Source organism: Onychomys torridus, chromosome 5 (assembly GCF_903995425.1).
Source record: "Onychomys torridus chromosome 5, mOncTor1.1, whole genome shotgun sequence".
In the NCBI taxonomy this organism is placed as follows: domain Eukaryota; kingdom Metazoa; phylum Chordata; class Mammalia; order Rodentia; family Cricetidae; genus Onychomys; species Onychomys torridus.
The window spans coordinates 45,128,575-45,146,752 of record NC_050447.1 but is presented as its reverse complement, the minus strand read 5'-3'; the positions used below and the strand labels follow the sequence as shown (position 1 = coordinate 45,146,752).

The 18,178-nt window shown below is 48.0% G+C and overlaps 1 protein-coding gene across 2 annotated transcripts in view; it reads left to right on the top strand.

Moving 5' to 3' along the window:
- Pkd1l2 (polycystin 1 like 2) overlaps nucleotides 1-18,178 on the top strand; it is an 89,859-nt gene that overhangs the window by 17,442 nt on the left and 54,239 nt on the right. For both annotated transcript variants that reach the window (XM_036189092.1, XM_036189091.1), the window contains exons 8-17: nucleotides 408-485; nucleotides 1,280-1,329; nucleotides 6,142-6,259; nucleotides 7,998-8,205; nucleotides 10,395-10,515; nucleotides 11,392-11,533; nucleotides 12,552-12,728; nucleotides 15,464-15,609; nucleotides 16,214-16,405; nucleotides 17,384-17,515. In XM_036189092.1, the coding sequence (XP_036044985.1) occupies nucleotides 408-485; nucleotides 1,280-1,329; nucleotides 6,142-6,259; nucleotides 7,998-8,205; nucleotides 10,395-10,515; nucleotides 11,392-11,533; nucleotides 12,552-12,728; nucleotides 15,464-15,609; nucleotides 16,214-16,405; nucleotides 17,384-17,515 (1,364 nt within the window). The remainder of the gene's footprint in view (nucleotides 1-407; nucleotides 486-1,279; nucleotides 1,330-6,141; nucleotides 6,260-7,997; nucleotides 8,206-10,394; nucleotides 10,516-11,391; nucleotides 11,534-12,551; nucleotides 12,729-15,463; nucleotides 15,610-16,213; nucleotides 16,406-17,383; nucleotides 17,516-18,178) is intronic.

The following is an 18,178-nucleotide window of genomic DNA, read 5'->3' as shown; positions in this document are numbered from 1 at the left end:
TCTGCTGCCCTTGAAGTTTCCTGCTGTCTTCAGGGGCTCTCAGCCTGGACAGTTCTCATGTCATTTATGTTGTTTCCTTTTCTAATTATTCTTTGATAACATCAAATACGGAGATAATACATTTTTATCATATTTATCCATCATTATTACCCTCTCGGTCGCCTCCCAGTGCCAGTCCTTGTCACGGTGTGACGCCTCGACCTACATGTATATTGAGTGTCATGTTCCTTCACCTGTGCATCCCCAGAGCCTTGCCTCCGGCCTGGCATATGGTAGGACTCATAAGTGTGTAAGAGGCTGAGAGATTGCAGGGCTGCCATCAAGCAGTCAGACAGGCATGCCTAGGGAGAGCTGTCTCCCTTTGTATCACACAGTTGTGTCAGTGACTCTTTCCCTTTGCATTGCAGGCAACTTTCTGGTCACTGTGCGTGTGCGGAATGCTCTCTCAGACTTGAGCTTGGACATGGGGAGCATCACAGTCACAGGCAAGGTGTTTGCACACTCAGGAGTCCAGGGCACTGAACCTGCCTGGAGCCTAGGGAGGGGCCCTTCAGACAGGGCTCTGAACACAGAGTCCATTCCACAGTCTCAGAATCCTCTGGGTGCTCTATAGACATGGGCACAGAAAGAACCAGAAGAGTTCTGGGCTGACTGTGCACAGATGACTCCTTGAACGGCACGGTGCAGTGCTCAGTCATAATGTTCATACTATCTCAGGCATTGGACATAGAGAAGTACCTGAGGTGGGCTGAAGCCTTCTTCACCTCTCCTGGGATGGCCCGAGGGTGTGACTCGGTGGTAGAATTCTTCTTTAGCTCACAGAAGCCCTGGGTTCCACCCCCTAGGGCTGCCAAAACAATAACAAAAATATAGCAGATGAGGGCTGGGGAGGTGACTCAGTGGGTCGAGCGCTTGCTGTGCAGGTGTGAGCACCTGAGGTCAGATGCCCAGCACTCATGCAAAAGCCAGGTGAGGCAGCCACGCGTCTGTCACCCACCAAGGCTTGTCACCTGTGGTCTATCACCTGAATGGGTTTCTCCATGTTCCTGGAACCATTTACAAAGACATCTCAGGGCATGTTCAACACAATCTTGGTTTATCATAGGGTTTTTTGTTTGTTTGTTTGTTTTGGAGAGGGGTCTTATTTGTGTTGTCTAGACTTGCTCCTCCCACCCCACCCCAAGCTGGGACCTTGAGTGTGTGCCCAATCCCTGCATGACTCTGCCTTTGTACAATATTTTCCATCAACATTTAATGCTTGTTCTCATCATGTTCACAGCCCCTTCTGGTCTCCAAGAACCACATGGAATGAACACTGAGGCAAAGAACGTGAGCATCTTTACAACATTTAACTTCACAAGAAAAAGACATCCAAGCTCTTTGCTTCCAGTTTGGGGTTTAAGATAGTGACAGGGTGCCCCCAGGAATTCCCAAGCTCTCTTCCATTTGGAAAGAGGTCTAGAAGCATGTTCTCTAACTACAACAGGGTTAGGTTGTAAAATAATAACACTGGATCATGTAGGTAGGCCTTAGGAAGTAAGTAGCACACTTCTGTTTAAAAAAAAAAAGATGAAATAGGAAACCATAGGGGAAATTAGAAACTATTTCTAACTAAAATTATAATGGTGATACAGTGGATCCATGTTTATGATTGCAGCTGAAGCAGTACTCAGAGGGAAATTCATAGCTGTTAGCACTTATTTTGGGCAACAGGTTCGTGTTCATCAGTGTTTATGCCAGAGTCTTCAGATCCTTCCCTTGACACTGTGCATGTGTTTACTGAATAACAAAGACCTAGTGTGCATTTACAGTGTCCAGGAATTGACATTAGGGGTTGAGGGTGTGATGAGGAAAAGGCAGATTGTGGTCTCTCTGCCTTCGTGAAGCTCAGAGATAGACAGAGGAGAAGAAGGAAGAAACTGAGAATTGTGTGTCTACCAAGAGCCCCTCAGGTGTGCTGATGGCAACAGTCAGAGCGTGGGCTCACAGATGTGCTCAGAGGTGACATGAGGACTGAGAGGGATGGCTCAGTAGGTGGAGCTCTTGCTACATGTTGTAAACGGGACATGATAGCAAGCACCTGTAATCCCGGTACTCTTACAAGATGGAAAGTGGAGACAGGAGAATTTCCGGAAGGACAAATGCCAGTCAGCCCTGTGCAGAGGAGGTTAAGAAAGGAGGTTTGTTTGTCCCAAACAAAATGGAAGGCCAGGACTGACACCTGAGGTGTCCTCAGACCTCCACACACTCAAGGCATGCACAGCCCATCAGAGGTTGAGTTCTACTATAGCCTTGTGTTATTCTGGGTCAAGGTGTGAACAAGAGGACCCATAACTAAGTCATTTAACAGGTCCCATCAGCAATCACTCCCAGAATTCACCTTGGCCCCCAATTCCTCTCCTAGGACTGACACGTTCTCCACTGTTGCCTAGCCAGCCCTCTCTCCTCTTCCTTTCCATGGTTCTGGGAGACCATCCCAAAGGAAGCTTCCCTGGCTCTGTACAGGAAGAGTCAGATGCTAACAAGTCCTCAGTGAGACAGAGACTTAGGACATGGCTGGAGGATGCATGCTCATGACCCACTCTGGGTTGTTGGTTGTTTTTGCTCTTTTGGGGGGCCCACCACCAGCTCCCAAATAAATCACACATGGAGACTTATTTTTTTTTTTTTTTGAGCTGAGGATCGAACCCAGGGCCTTGTGCTTGCTAGGCAAGCGCTCTACCACTGAACTAAATCCCCAACCCAAGGCTTATTTTTAATTATAAATGCCTGGCCTTAGATTAGCTAGTTTCTTGTCAGCTTTTCCTAACTTAAATTCGCCCATCTACCTTTTGCCTCTGGGCTTCTACCTTTTTCTGTTTCTGTATGTCTGTCTTTCTTACTCAGTTGCTGGTTGTGTAGCTGGGTGGCTGGCCCTGGGTCCTCCTCTTTCTCTGACTCCTTTTCCACTCCCAGATTTCTCCTTTTATTTATTCTCTCTACCTGCCAGCCCTACCTATCCTTTCTCCTGCCTTGATATTGGCTATTCATCTCTTTATTAGACCATCAGGTGTTTTAGACAGGTAAAGTAACACAGCTTTACAGAATTAAAAAGAGATGCAACAGAAAAGAATGCAACACATCTTTGCATCATTAAACAAATATTCCACATCACAAACAAATGTAACATACCTTAAAATAATATTCTATAGCATTTCCCCCTTTTGTCTAAATAAAATTTTTTTCACTCTAACATAGTAAAACTATATACAACAAAAACAGTTATTAAGTAAGAATTACATTTCCAATATTCTGTCCATTTGTAGTTCGTATATTGAGGGAAAATAATGCATTATCTACCCTATCTTAGTGAATTCAAATTTTACACCTAATTTACTTTCTATCATAACTAAGGAAAATTGCTACTATAACTATTTAGTCTTCAACGCCATCAAAGACCCAGAAGTATGTAATATTATCTAACAACAGAGACATTTGGCTGCCTGGAAAGTCACCCAAAGTTCCTCTGCAACATTGGGGCATTCATCTTCAGCCTTCAGGCCCCAAGTATCTGGCAGACTTCTCAGTGAAGAAGGAAATTTGAACGACTGTCCTACCTTGTATTGGCAAAATTTGTCAGTCACTTTCTTCTGTGTCCTGCAGAATGTCTGGCAGATTCTTCTGTGAAGCAGGAATTTTGAAGTACTGTCCTGCTTTGTTTTGGAAAAGTTCAACAGTCTTTTTCCTGTGTGTCCTGCATGTTCAGTCTGTGCAGCACATTGTCAGCAGTCAAAGGCAAAGGCAGTTTCTTTGCCCAGTGGCTAACCTTGCCACAATGAAAGCAAACTTCATAAGGAGTTTCTTTGATGCCAATCATCTCTGAAGTAAATTGGTGCTTCCAAGAGCAGATGTGTCTCATTGTCATGAAAAACCTTAGGTTAACAAAACATTCTAAAGGTCATATTCTATAGGTCTTTGAAGTGTTTAAAGATCATCTATCTATCTAAAATATACCTATTTAACCAAGAAAACATATCTAATGTGACTACAAGTTTGATTATTATAGATATACTACTAACCTAATTTTTATTTATACATTGCATTTTTTTAAAAGATTTATTTATTTATTATGTATACAGAAGAGGGCGCCAGATCTCATTACAGATGGTTGTGAGCCACCATGTGGTTGCTGGGAATTGAACTCAGGATCTCTGGAAGAGCAGTCAGTGCTCTTAATCTCTGAGCTATCTCTCCAGCATAGCATTGCATTTTAAAATGAACTGCATAAACACAATACCCCAAACAAGAGTAGAAACATATATGCTGTGTAACAAAATTAAGTTTACATTTGTATCAATATTCCAAAATCCATGCCAATGCAAATATCTGAGATTAATAGTTGTCTTTTTTATCACATATTCCTATATTCCCCTAAATTATAACAAACATCCATAACCCACCAATTAAGCTAAAACCTTCCCCACCTCTCTTGGGTGTCGTGTTCTCCAAACTGTTTCCTGCTGTCTGTGGATGAAGGCATCTTTAGGGTCCCTGAGAATATTTGAGATAATGGCCAAGTCCTGGGAAGACCAGCTATAATCTTTGTTGACAAATAACACTGTCAAGGTTCAAGAGGTCTCCCTTGATCAAACCTGATCCATATTAACCTGGAATGAATCCACAGCCTCTTGTTTCTTGTGGGAACAAAAGCAAAACCACTTCTCCAAAGCATTTTTACTTCCATCTGTCAAATGCATTTTTTTACTTCTATTTTAAAGTTAAGTCATTCTTAGAGTATCTAGATTGGTTCAATTTAGCAATGCAGTTTGCAATCCCTTAGCAGCTACTGTCTGCTTGTCAGCATTCAAAAAAAAAATTTTAAATCAACACAATACTATACAGGATCCAGACTCCCTGTGTATTTCCCATCTTATGTGGCTTATTCTTTTTTATATTTACTTTACTTCTCTCTTTAAAGACATTTTTTTAACTATTCATTTTTTCTATGACTATTCCCTTTTTCTTTTCTCAAATCTATGCACATTATTAAACACACTGTAACCTATTTAGAGTTTTTGTTTCCCCTCTGAACCTCTTTTATTGTGTATCTTTTAGCCTGTTTTGACCACACTAACAAATTTTAGACTGCTAAGCTACACCTGGATCCTCCATGTGGCTCTTGGCTAGCTCTGCATATTTTTTGCTTCTTGCATCATGAAAGCCAAGCCTAAAGCTTGGGCCCAGTTGGAGGTGAGTGACCAGGAACTGCATTCAACCTTTCTAGCTGTAGGAAGCTGGTACCTAGGCTGCTGCAAGTGGATTTTACTTAGCTTGCTGTTCTTTTATTCAGTTCTACCCTGCTGGCTGAACAGCAGTGCCTCTTAAAGGAGCCATGTATTTTTTCTTAAAAAAATTTTTTTTCAGCTTTATCAGATCTAGCATGGAAATATGAGTCCCATGTTGGCATGCCAAGACGTTGTTTTTGGGTTTTTTACTCTTTTGGGGGGCCTGCCACACAGTTCCAAAATAAATCACATATAGATGTTTATCCAGTGAGCCTCAGAGATACATTTGTCTCATTTCTCCAAGGCATGTCTCATCTCTCCAAGCACATGTTGCTGCCCTCAGTGGTGTGGGAGTTGAATTTAGGTCAACACATTTGCAAAGCAAAGGCCTTACAAACTGCACCATCTCTCCCCAAGCCCCTCAAAGGATTCTTAACTGAATGCCCCCATCTTCCACATCCTCCTGCTTCTTCTAACTGAATACCCTCTAATCAAGCACAGGTAGTGCCTTGAGTTTTAAGTGTCCATTAATGTCCCTGTCTTCCCTATCTCCCTTAAGGGCAACAGCTGGGTCTCTGATACCATGTCTCCAGTCATCAGCACAGGGCCTGGCTCAGAATGGCTTCTGTCCATGCAATTGACTGCACAGTGAGTCCTAAGCCTGCACTGGAGGTAAAGCTACCCAGTGAGTCTTAGGAAGGCATTCCATGCTCCTGAGGAAAACCCCAGGGCAGAGGACCATCCAGAACTTTCTCTGCTCTGATCCTCACCCTGTGGTCACTGTCAGCACACACTGCTCTGGGGTGGAGGGTAGGCTGGCAGGACTCTACAGTGAAGCTGGACAGTGGTGTCTCACCGGTGGTCACTTCCTCTGCAGGGAGACACAGGGGACATGAAGGTGTTTATTGTGCCTGAACTGTACGTGGACCCTTTCACAGAAGTCACACTGGGCTGGCCAGATGACGACCCAGACTTGGGCTTCCACTGGTCCTGTGGTAGGTGGTGTACACTCTCCTGGTCCCCTCCCCCATCACTGATGAGTGAGTATCATCAGGTTTGCCTGTTCTCATCTTCATCTGACATTGTCGACCTGTGTGTGCCAGAGCATAAATCACAGGAATGGATGTGGAAGATTAACGGCAAACCAAGGAGGGATGGGGGCTCTGAACATGGAGGACAGGGACAGGGGGAGATTTTAAAAAGTAACAAAACATAAAAAGTCAGACTGCTTTGTTAATTGACACCATGCACTGGCAAATCCAGAAAAGGTCCGTGACCAGACAGTCCCCCTCTGAGAGGGTCATTCCCTCCTAACACACAGCACCATAAACACACACACACACACACACACACACACACACACATACACACCACACATACAAACATTCCACACACACATAAAAATACATAGACATACACATACACCATCCATACACACACACAGCATAACTTAGCACACACATACAAACATTCCATACACACAAATACATGACACACACATACACACACACATGGCATAACATACCTCATACACACATACAAATACACAAACACATACATACTTGAGACACATACCCACACACACACACCTCACCAAGTAGAGTCCAGGCACCTTTCTGCAAACAAAGATGGTAGCTCATACTTCCAAAAGTAGGTGTCTCCTTTTATATAGGGCTGTACCCTAGCTACACACTCATTTTAGAAATAAAATGCTATGAGTGTTGCTGCTGTTTGTTTTGTTTTTTGTTTTTTCATTGAATAACATGTCCTGAACATTGGGAGGTAGAAGATGGAGGCTCAGGAGTTCAGGTTCAACTATATATGGATTCAAGGCCAGTTGGTGCTATATGAGACCCTGGCTTGGAAATCCTAAACAACAGCAACAACAATAATCCTCTGCATGTTTAAAAAAATTTTGTGTATTTTTATTTGTGTATGTCTTTTGCCGGTATGCATGTATGTGCACCATGTGTGTGCCTGGTGCCCACAGAGGTCAAAAGAGGGTGTTGGATCTCTTGGAACTGGATAGTTATAAGCTGCCGTGTAGATGCTGGGAATTGAACCTGGGTCCTCTGCAAGAACAGCCAGTGCTCTTAGTTGCTGAGTCAGCTCATCTTAACGCCGCAGTATCTCCCTGTCCATCCTGATTTTCATAATGGTAGCACAGCAGAGAGCTGGATCATCGTGTCGTCATTGTTGACAGTTGAGGCTTTCCACTGCTCTGCTCTGATAAACAGCCCGGCCAGTCTTCATCTTCTGTGGCTACTTTCACAACTAAAATTTCTAAAAATGGAGTAATCGGGGCTTGTGAGATGGCTCAGCAGGTAAAAGTACATGCTGCCAAGCCTAACAACCCAAGTTCAATCCCTAGAACCACACGGTGGAAGGAAAAATGGACTCCTTCAAGTGGTCCTCTGCCCTCCACATGCACCCATGACATGTGTGCCCACGCACATGTGCAGGTGTGTGTGTGTGTGTGTGTGTGTGTGTGTGCCCCAAAATGAAAATAAAATGGGATAACTGGAGGTTGGGCATGGTGGCTCAGCCCTGTAACCCTAGCACTCAGGAAGCAGAAGCAGGAAGATGCTCTGTTTGAAGCTAGCTCAGGCTGTGCAGCCAGAGCTCGTCTCAACAAAACCAAACCACCACCCACAAAAGCCTTGCTCAACCAGAAAGTCCATGGTGTGTCAGGCTCGGGGATCCTGTGCACAAGTGTCCGCCCATCTCTCTCAGGACGCTGCTGGGCTCAGTGGAGCGACTGTGTGGAGAGGCAACTGCTCCACACAGACCAAAGGATGCTGGTGCTCCACACCTCCTGTCTGCCACCGCTCAATTCTGCTGTCACCCTGCGCATGGCTATCCTGAGGGGCCAGGAGCTGGAGAAAGAGACGGAACAATGCCTCTATGTGTTTTCTCCGCTGGACCTTAGGCCTCAAATCAGGTGAGGCATGTGGGCATGTTCTTCATCAGCAAGCACCACTCAGGGGTGCGATCCGCAGGGCAGGTCCTGCCTATGCCCCCGTTGGGGTGGCAACTGGGGATCAACAATACATAGCATGAAGGGACAGCAGAAGTTTGTGATGACTTCTTCATCCAGGGACCAGAAAGGGCTTCCCATAGGAGGTGGAGCTCAACAGAGACCTGGAGGAGGGCTGTGGGGAGGAGGAGAGTGAGGCAGGGTCTTGCAGGTCCTGCCAGATTTAGGTCTTTCACCCGGAGTCTCTAGGGAAAGCTACTTGTCTTAGTCAGGGTTTCTATGGCTCAGACAAAGCACCACGACCAAAGAACAAGTTGGGGAGGAAAGGGTTTATCTGGCTGACATGTCCACCACTGTTCATCATCAAAGGAAGTCAGGACAGGAACTCAAACAAGGCAGGATCCTGGAGGCAGGAGCTGATGCAGAGGCCATGGAGGGGTGCTGCTTACTGATTTGCTTCCCATGGCTCACTCAATCTGCTTTCTTATAGAATCTAGAACCACCAGGCCAGGGATGGGAACCACCCACAATAGGTTAGGCCCTCCCCAAGTGATCACTAAATAAGAAAATGCCCTACAATCCGACCTGATGGAGGCATTTTCTCAATGTTCCCTCCATTCAGATAAATCTAACTTGTGTGTCAGGTTAACGTAAGACCAGCCAACATGCTGCCCAATATCTCTGTGCAGGAGGGACATGATCACAGCTTTGCATCAAAACATTCTGCTATTGGGATAGAATGGGCCTCAAGGAGATGGCTTAGCATTTTACAGGAGTCAGGTAGGAACTTGAGGTAGCTGGGCCTGTCAGCCAGGTCCCTGCTGGAAGCAGATAGCTCACTGTAGTCAGAAACTGATTACAGATGGATAAGGTGTGAGTGAACAGGACAAAAGGAATAGCTTAGGAGACAATGCATAGGTGGGGTAAGCCATCACTTGCAGAGGTGAGAGGGGATATGCCTAGAATCCCCTCTGGACCATAGCTGGTGGAGATGGACAGGAGCCATACTCATGACCTGATGGGGCACCGGCTCTGCTGCTTTAGCCCTTTGGGAAGCAATGAAAAACAGCCTCATGCTCTCCTCAGACTTCCTGGGCCTATACCAATGCTTTCTGCTGGCTGGAACCAAGCAGAGGCTTGGGGGGGGGGGGGCTGAGGCATTGGCTCTGCAGAGAGAGCTGGAGAATGGTCTGGAAGGGCTGTAGAAACCCACCACCATGCTTGTACTTGACTTGATGAGAGAAGAGGGAAGGTTGGAGGCAGACCTGGAGATGCATTAGACAGGCAGCAGATGTCAGAGCAACTTCTCGGGCTCCAGGGAGGGTTAGGACACCATACAGAAGGCTCAGGAGGCTGGAGAGATGATGGCTTATTTGATAAAGTGTTTTCTGTACAAGCATGAGGCCCAAAGTTTAGGTCCATAGCACTCGAGCAAAAATCCAGACATAGAACCATGGCTCTACCAAGTCCAGGGCAGGGAGGCAGGTCTTGCTGGCCAGGAGCTCTAGGCAAATAGGTGATCTTCAGGTTCAGTAAGGGATCTCGTCTCAAACAATATGATGAAGAGAGTGGACACCAATATCGATCTCTGACCTCCATGTGCATGCACACAAAAGTATATACACACAGAGAGGTGGAGGGGGAGAGCTGGGACCAATCCCGCAAGTCCTCTGAGCCCGGCATGCTCACAAGTTCTCTAGGAGTTGTGACATGTTGTTCTCAGAGCTGCTCTCATCTTTCACCATATGGTGCCATCTGCCACCTTCATCAACACTGAAGAGACTCTCAGAAGTTATTTGGCTTTCTCTGCTTCCTTTGCAGCTAGGGAAACCAAGGCTTAGAGGTTAAGTGACTCATACAAAGCGAGCCTTCCTAAGTGACAGGGTTGGGATTGGAAGCCAGGGCCCTGTCCTGGCCTCCCCTCCACATCACTGCAAGTAGAGTGACATGGGAATCCGGTCATGTCCTGACTCTCTTCACCTGCTTGCAGACCAGGGTCTGTCCTGGTTAGGTTGGAACACTGGTGGCTTTTAGTCCATCCTTCACTTGGCCACATCCCACCCTCTTCGCAGACTCAAGAACTGGGCCAAAGACTAGGCAAGTGGTCATGATGCCTGAGGGAGCTTTCTCTCTTTATTCTCTGTACCTTCCAGCTGTGAGAAGAACTGCCGGCCTGTGAAAGCCAACCAAGACGTTCTGCTCACAGTCACTGTGGGAGATGAAAGCCCGATGGCCATGTTCAGCTGGTACTTAGATGATACTTCATCGGAGAAGGTGAGATGCCACAGCCACTCAGAAGAAACTGTCTCCTCCGAGAGGACCAGACTTATGCTGTAGGCCAGGTCCTGAGCCAGTGCGGGCAGTCAGGAAGATTTGGGGACATGCTTCAGAAGGGCCTGAGGGAATTCTAACAGGTGAATGGATACAAAGGAGCCAGGTCTATGGGGAGGCAGACACTGTTGCCCTCAGCTAAAGCCCCCTGCCAGGATGCATGCATCCCCCCCCAGCTGCTATATAGGGGCCTGACGGCCTTCAACTGATGAACAGGAAAGTCAAACAGCCTAGCATCCTTGCCCCAAAGACATTTCTGTGGCATGCCTCACATGCCTGAGGTCCCTCAGGGACACACTGAGAAGGATGCTTCTTAAAACTGCTTATTCTCACTCTCTTCTCTGCCCTATTTATTTGCTGATTCCCCAGAGAGTTCACCCTCCATAAGTGACCTGCACACACATCCCTTCTCAGGCTCCTCCCTCCATAAGTGACCTGCATACACCTTTCCTCAGACTTCTCCCTCCATAAGTGACCAACACACACACTCCTCCTCAGGCTCCTCCCTCCATAAGTGACCTGCACACACACTCCTCCTCAGGCTCCTCCCTCCATAAGTGACCTGCACACACACTCCTCCTCAGGCTCCTCCCTCCATAAGTGACCTGCATACACTTTTCCTCAGACTCCTTTTCTGGGAACCTAACCTCAGACAAGATACAAGGCTGGAGACTATTTACTGACCTCCTAGGAAGCAGCAGTGCCTGCCGTTTACTCATCAGAGAGAAGTCTGTCAGTCTGGGGATGGAAGCCATAGGACTGGGGATGTCCAGGTTCCTCCTGATCTGGCTCTAAGGCCCTAAGTACTGTCCTTTGCAGGCTGAGCCTCTCCCTGATGCCTGCAGACTCAGAGGATTTTGGCCACGCTTGCTGACCCTCCTCCACCACAATTCCTCCATGCTGCTGCTGAACACCAGCTTCCTGCAGACCTGGGGACCTGTTGTTCGAATCCGGGTCACAGGTGAGAAGCGGCCACCTCACCTCTTGTCACAGAGACAAGTTGAACTCGGGAAAGGCTAAAATAAGGAACTTTGGCCTAGCATGGGGCCAGGGGCTGGGCTTTCTACCTAGGAGACTTTGGGCAAATGATTTGACATCTTGTTGCCTCATTCCCCTCCCACATAAGTCTGGGGTGATCTAAATAACTGCCCTGGAATCGTTACCACCAAAGATGATTGGCAGAGTGCCATGGAGACAAGCTGGCCACCCTAAGTCAACCTGTGTGTCCCACCAGGAGAAGTCAGTTACTCACTGAAAATGAGCCCAGTGCTCAGAGAGGCACCAAACAAAGACTGCTATGCTTTCTAAGAACACTTCCTTTGACTCTCCGTTTCCTCAGAGCTAGGGCTGCAGGCAGGTACCGCCTGGGCCGGCTGTTGATTCCGTATTCCCTAAGGCAGCCCACAGAGCGCCCACAGCCAGATAAACTGAGGCACTGATTCAGTGGGCGCTCCTGCTCTACCTCAGGCTTTCCCAACTGAGTAAAGCCAAGACACTACTTGTAACCAAATAAGATTCTCCTCTGCTCGGCTCTGGCAGCCATGTGCTCTTTGCTGCAGGATAGAGGGGGGCTCACAGCTGAGGGTGTGAGGATGGGAAGAGGTGGCTTCCGGGTAAGCCGCTCATGAAGTCGTTAGAAGGAAGTTGTTGTTGGCTCCACCTTACAGACGACAGAGGTCAAGTCCAAGGCCACTTGGATAGTGAATAGCAGAACTAGAATTCCAGCTCCACGTCTGCCTGAGTCTCTCCTCTCTTCTCTGCCCTTTTTCTCAAAGCAAGCCCCAGGGGCCTTGCATTGGAGACAATTGTTAGATATGAGTATTTGGGGGTCTACCCCAGAATCTCCAGAGAGGTCAGAGGGTTCAGGGCTGCAGAGGCCCAGAGAAATCTTTGTTCAACAAGCTCCCCAGGTCATCCTGAAGAGGGGTTAAGTTTTTGGACACACAGTCCCCTAAGCACAATGAATCTTCACTTCCCAGCACTGACCAGGCATGCCTACGGGGAGGGTACCTACGTGATCAGCATGCTACCTCGGCCGGAGGTGCCTGCCTGTGCAATCATCCCGGAGGAGGGCACTACACTGACAAGCTTCGCTGTCTTCTGCACCGCCTCCACAGCCCCAGGGCCCCTGGAGTACTGCTTCTGTCTGCAGTCAGGTACCAGCTAAAGGCTGCTCTTCCCTCAGCCCCCAGGATCATCTTCTCCTGACAGGATGAGGGACTCCCAAACCTTGGTCATCCCCAAAGCCCTGGCCCCGTCATCACACTGGAAGGGCAGCATACACTAGCAGCATCTGCCCAAGCCCAAAGGACACAATGGCTGCCCCAGTGTAAGGTATATGAAAGGGTTTAATGGATGAATAGACCCAACAGGTAGGGACATACCAGGTCATAGTCCTACACACACACACACACACACACGAGAGAGAGAGAGAGACAGAGACAGAGACAGAGACAGAGAGACAGACAGAGACAGACAGAGAGAGACAGAGACAGAGAGACAGAGAGAGAGAGAGAGGCAGAGGCACTGTGACTCTTTGAAAGTCCGGAGCTAGAGCTACCTTGAAAGACAGAACTCGATCTGGTTCATAGAGGCTTCAACACTTTCACTGACCCCCATTTGTAAGTGGCAGCAGAGAATGACAATGTCCCAGGACAAGCAAATCTCAAAGAACGTTTTTTGTTTTGTTTTGTTTTGTTTTGTTTTTGCAAAGGTTCACAGAGGGTGACCATCAAACACCCTACCTACAATGTCAGTCACATCAGTCATGATAACCACACCCAGAGCAGCAGTGACTATGAAGATACGGGTGGCTTGGGGCAGCTCACTCCATTTACTATTCCATTTTGGTGGCTGTTGGTTCTCCCTGTGGCCTTGAGCATTTGGAGACTGCCACATGAGCTCTGTGTGGGCCTTAGCCCAAGAGAAACCTTCATCCCAACTGAGGCGCCATGAGTGGAGCTGGCATACTTTGCAATATCCTGCCCCAGACACCACAAACACAAACAATGTACCTTGACTAGGGAAAGGTGGGTATATGCCCTTCTAGGGAGTATAGTTTTCATGGGGCGCCCTGTCAAGGAATTTGTAAATATGGGGCTGTTAAGAAGGCAATGACCAGGTCTGAGTGTGGAAAGAAACAGAAAACAAGGCAAGTAGGCTTCATTCCCAAACGCCTCCCCTCTGCACCCAGAGGGAGAGGCCAGACTTCCCCCTTTGTCCCCAGCCTCCATCTCATACAGGTTAGAGAGAAGGCAAGGAAGTGTGTCACACAACAGGGAGCATTCAATTGCAAGCCAATAGCTTCACCAATGTCTGCACACTACACCGTGACTAGAGACTCCCATGATCTGTGGGTCTCCTTTACGGAACGAAAGATATTCATCCATTCACATATGTATACAACAGATACACAGCCAAATGCCAGGCTGTGTTCTGAGTGCTAGGTATGTAGCAGTGAACACAACAGAGAAAATCCTTAACTTTATGATCTTCAACATCTAGTGGCAGAGACATCTGGTAAACCATGACACATACCACAGGCGGGTGTTGCTTGAGACATAGCAACTGGGAACTTCTCTGTAGGTGCTGTGGGGCAGGGTGAAGGGGAGTGCTTTTCAGGGTGCTTACACACAGGAGGCCCTGGACTCCATCCCCACACTGTAAAACCAAACCCCAAACCGACACCAACGCCAAGGGTGGTGGCTCATGTCTACAGTCCCAGCGCTTGAGAGTCTGGGGCTGGAGGACTGTGGTAAGTTCAAGACCAGCCTGGGCTCTATGGTGAGTTCTAGGCCAGGCTGGACTACAGAGTGAGACATTGTCTCAGAAAAACAAACCAAGAACAATGAAAAACCTCAAGCAGGTAACAACAACCAACCAACACTGGGCTGGCTCAGTGGCTCAGTGGGTACAGGGGCTTGCTGCTCTGGCTTGGGACTTGAGTTTAATCCTCAGGCACACGTTAAGATGGTAGAAGAGAGCCAATACCATGAAGTTACAAGCAGAAACACATACACACACACACATCACACACATCATATACACACATATGAATATTAAAACAAACAAACATATCATACCCACTAACTCACGTTGCTGACTCCTGAAGGGGTGTGCAGTTTTTGGGGGCTAAGTGGAGTTTTGGGAGGCTGTTCCTCCTCTTCCTTGTGCTCCTCCTTTCTCTCCCCGCACCCCCTACCTTCTTTTTCTTCATGTTGTAATTTGGTTTACCATATTATAAAAACAAAAACACCAAACCCAAAACACACCAGCCCGGGGCTGGAGAGATGGCTCAGAAGGTAAAAGCACCTGTTGCTCTTCCAGAGGACCTGGGTTCTACTCCCAGTATCTACATGGTAGCTCACAACCATCTGTAGCTCCAGTTCCAGGGGGCTCATTGTCCTCTTCTGGCCCCTTTAGGGACCAGACATGCCTGCGGTGCACATATATACACGTGAGCAAAACAACTATATACATAAAATAAAAATAAATAAATCTTGGGCTGGAGAGGTGACTCAGTAGTTAAGAGCACTGACTGCTCTTCCAGAGGTCCCAAGTTCAATTCTCAGCAACCACATGGTGGCTCACAACCATCTATAATGGGATCCAATGCCCACCTCTGGCAAGCAGAGGAACATGCAGACAGAGCACTCATGTAAATAAATCTTTTAAAATGTTTTAATTTAACCACCACAAGAAACAAAAACCCACTTGCAAATAGGGAGAAGGTCCTTCAATTCTTCATACACTTTAGGGAAGTGATTCAAAAAGTACAGCAACCTGTGGATTCCCAGAATGGCTGCCACGCCTTCAGTAGCTGGGGCTTCTCCGTCCCTGTGATGAGGAGCTTGACTCCGCCCTCCTAATTGCTTCATCTCCACTTGGCCAGGTTCCTGCCTCCACTGTGGCCTTGAACCAGCACTCCCTGCTCTATACCTACCACTTGGGAAAGAGAAGGATGGTTTCGTCTTGACCGTGGTCATCTCTGTCACCAATCAGGCAGGAGACAGAGAGCAGACCCAAGTGGCGGTTAAGGTGGGTGACAGTGATGGCTGGTGTTTCTATGCTGGGCAATGTCTCCATCCAGCTGAACCTCAGGAACTACAAGTCATGTGGAGGCAGCTGAGGGCATGGGTGATGAATAGCCTATTCACTCATTCCTTCCACAAATATTTACAGAGCACCCATGCACCATGTGCCAAGTCCTAAGGATACAGCCAGGGACACATGGATACAGCCTCTACCTTTGTGTATCTTATGGTTTAGTAGCCAGAGCATAGGGAGGTCCCGGGAGCTGGGGCAAGTTGAAACAGAAGAACTCAGGCATGAGCTAGGACTGAGCTCAGCCAACAGAACTCAGCGGGGATCCTGGAGAGATCTCAAGAGAAGTTCCTGGCTGGGAGGCAGGTGCAGGTGGGGGGTGGCTGGGATAAGGAAGGCAGCTGAAGGTGGAGGGTGGGTTTGCCCAAGATGTGCTGTTGGAGGCTATCAGCTACCCTGCCAATGGGTCCAGGTGCCCTCCAGCCTCAGGAAGGGCCAGCGAGCTCTTCTGCTAGGCCTGCTCTGCTCCCAGACCCATGGCTTAGGAGCCAGCTTCTTGAACAAAGACCACTGAGCCCATTTCTGGTTTCTTTGGCAGGTGGGACATGGTAACACAGGTAGTGATGATGTGACATTCCAAGCTATTGTATCAGAGAGAATCAGCGCAGCTCTGCAAGACAAGCATGGCCATGAACAGCTTCTCCTATTTGCCAAGGCTGTGTCCTCTGAACTTAATCAGGAGCACCAGAGCTCAGGCTCTGGGCAACTTAGAACAGATATCAAGTGGAAGGTTTGTGAAGTGGATCCTTTAAAATCTGCATGCAGCTTCTTGGGCTGGGGGTGGTGCTCATGAATCAGAGAAGCCTTGAATGTCTCCCAGTGGTCACTGTCACTTTCTGCTTAGTTCTTTCCAATGAGTGGCATAAAATGAAGAACCTATCTTCTTTATTGATAACCCACTTTCTCTGCCCAACACCGCGGAGTCACAGCCTTCTGGAAGCTGAAGGGAATTGGAGAGCCTCACTCCAGCTCCCTCATACTAAAGGTGACAAAGCCAAGGACCAGAGAAAGAAAGACATCAAGCTGCCTGGGCAAGGCTGAGAACTCTCTGGAGGCTGGAGGGGACAATCTACTTCTTAGTTTTTCCAGCTTCTAGGTTATCATCAGTCCTGGGTTCCTCCTAACCCCCTTCTCTCTCTCTCTCTCTCTCTCTCTCTCTCTCTCTCTCTCTCTCTCTCTCTCTCTCTCTGTGTGTGTGTGTGTGTGTGTTTATATAGGTTCTAGGGGATGGAGCTTAGATCCTCATTCTTGCATTCTAAGTACTTAACTAACCAAGCCAGCACCCCAGCACCCGCTTCCTACATTTTTGAAACCCTCTCCTCTCCGCATATCTTCTCTGCATTCATCACCTGTCTCTTTCCTCAGTGTTCCCACCGCTCTCGTATGGAGACCCTTGTAATTACAGCGCTCCCACTCGTAACTGCCAAAGGATCTCCCCGTGGGAAGGCACCGAGCTGAACTGTATCTTCAGAATGACTTTGTCAAATCACCTTTCCTTTCTTTCTGTGAGGCAATTTATGGTCACAGGTTTCAAAGACCCAGATGTGGGTATCTTTTGGCCATTATCCTGTCTGCCAGGTACTATCCTGTATCCAGGTCTGCAGAGCCCAGATGAGCCCAGTCATTCCTGAGACCCCCAATTCTGCAAGGCCTTCACAGAGCCTTTGAAATATAGGTCCTTTCTTGGCCTTTCTTCCTCTGTGCCAAGGTCCGAGAGCTCATGCTGAGATCACTGTCCATGCTTACCCCTGGCCTGGAGAACATGCAGAGCGTGCAGGGTTTGGCTGAAGCCCTGAGAGCAGTGACTCACTGCAGTGAGGAGCTCACCCCTGTGGCCCAGGTAAGAATTTCCACTGGCTGAGCCAGGCCACGGCACACATTCCTCCATGCAGTGGGGGTGGCAACCCATTAGGGTATAGATCAAAGAAGTCCTTCAGTTATGGCGCTGTCCTGGAGCTACAAGACTTCCGCCATCTTCTTTCCAAGAGTCCTTCATGGGTCCATGACAAGTCCCAGTGCCTCACTCTGGGCTTATGACCTGTATGCTTACTGCCCACTGGTGGGCACCAGAAGGAGTACCTGGACCCTATTCATCTGGGGTCCCAAGTGTGTGTCCAGATATTGATGCTGACCTAACACACAGCTGCTGGCTCACGCCTTTCTAGCCTGGGGTCTCCCTGATCCCCAAGCTTGCTCATATGACAGGGAATTCACACAGTGCTTGGTGACTGGTGGGGACGGGGCACAAGTACCTCAGCTCCCAGACACTTTTGGTGAGGAAGCCCTGAGCATGACTGAGTTCCGGGTAACAGGCCTGTACCTTCTGTGTTGACCTCTGACCCTTCCCTCTCTCACTTCCCCACTCCCCTAGAATGTTCCCCGGGATCACCTTCAAACCAATGACTCACACTCAAACTTTTGCTTCAGGATCATCTTCCTGAAGAATCATAGCCAAGTACCACATCCCCAGGGTATGGCAGCCCAGGGTCAAAATGAAGTCACA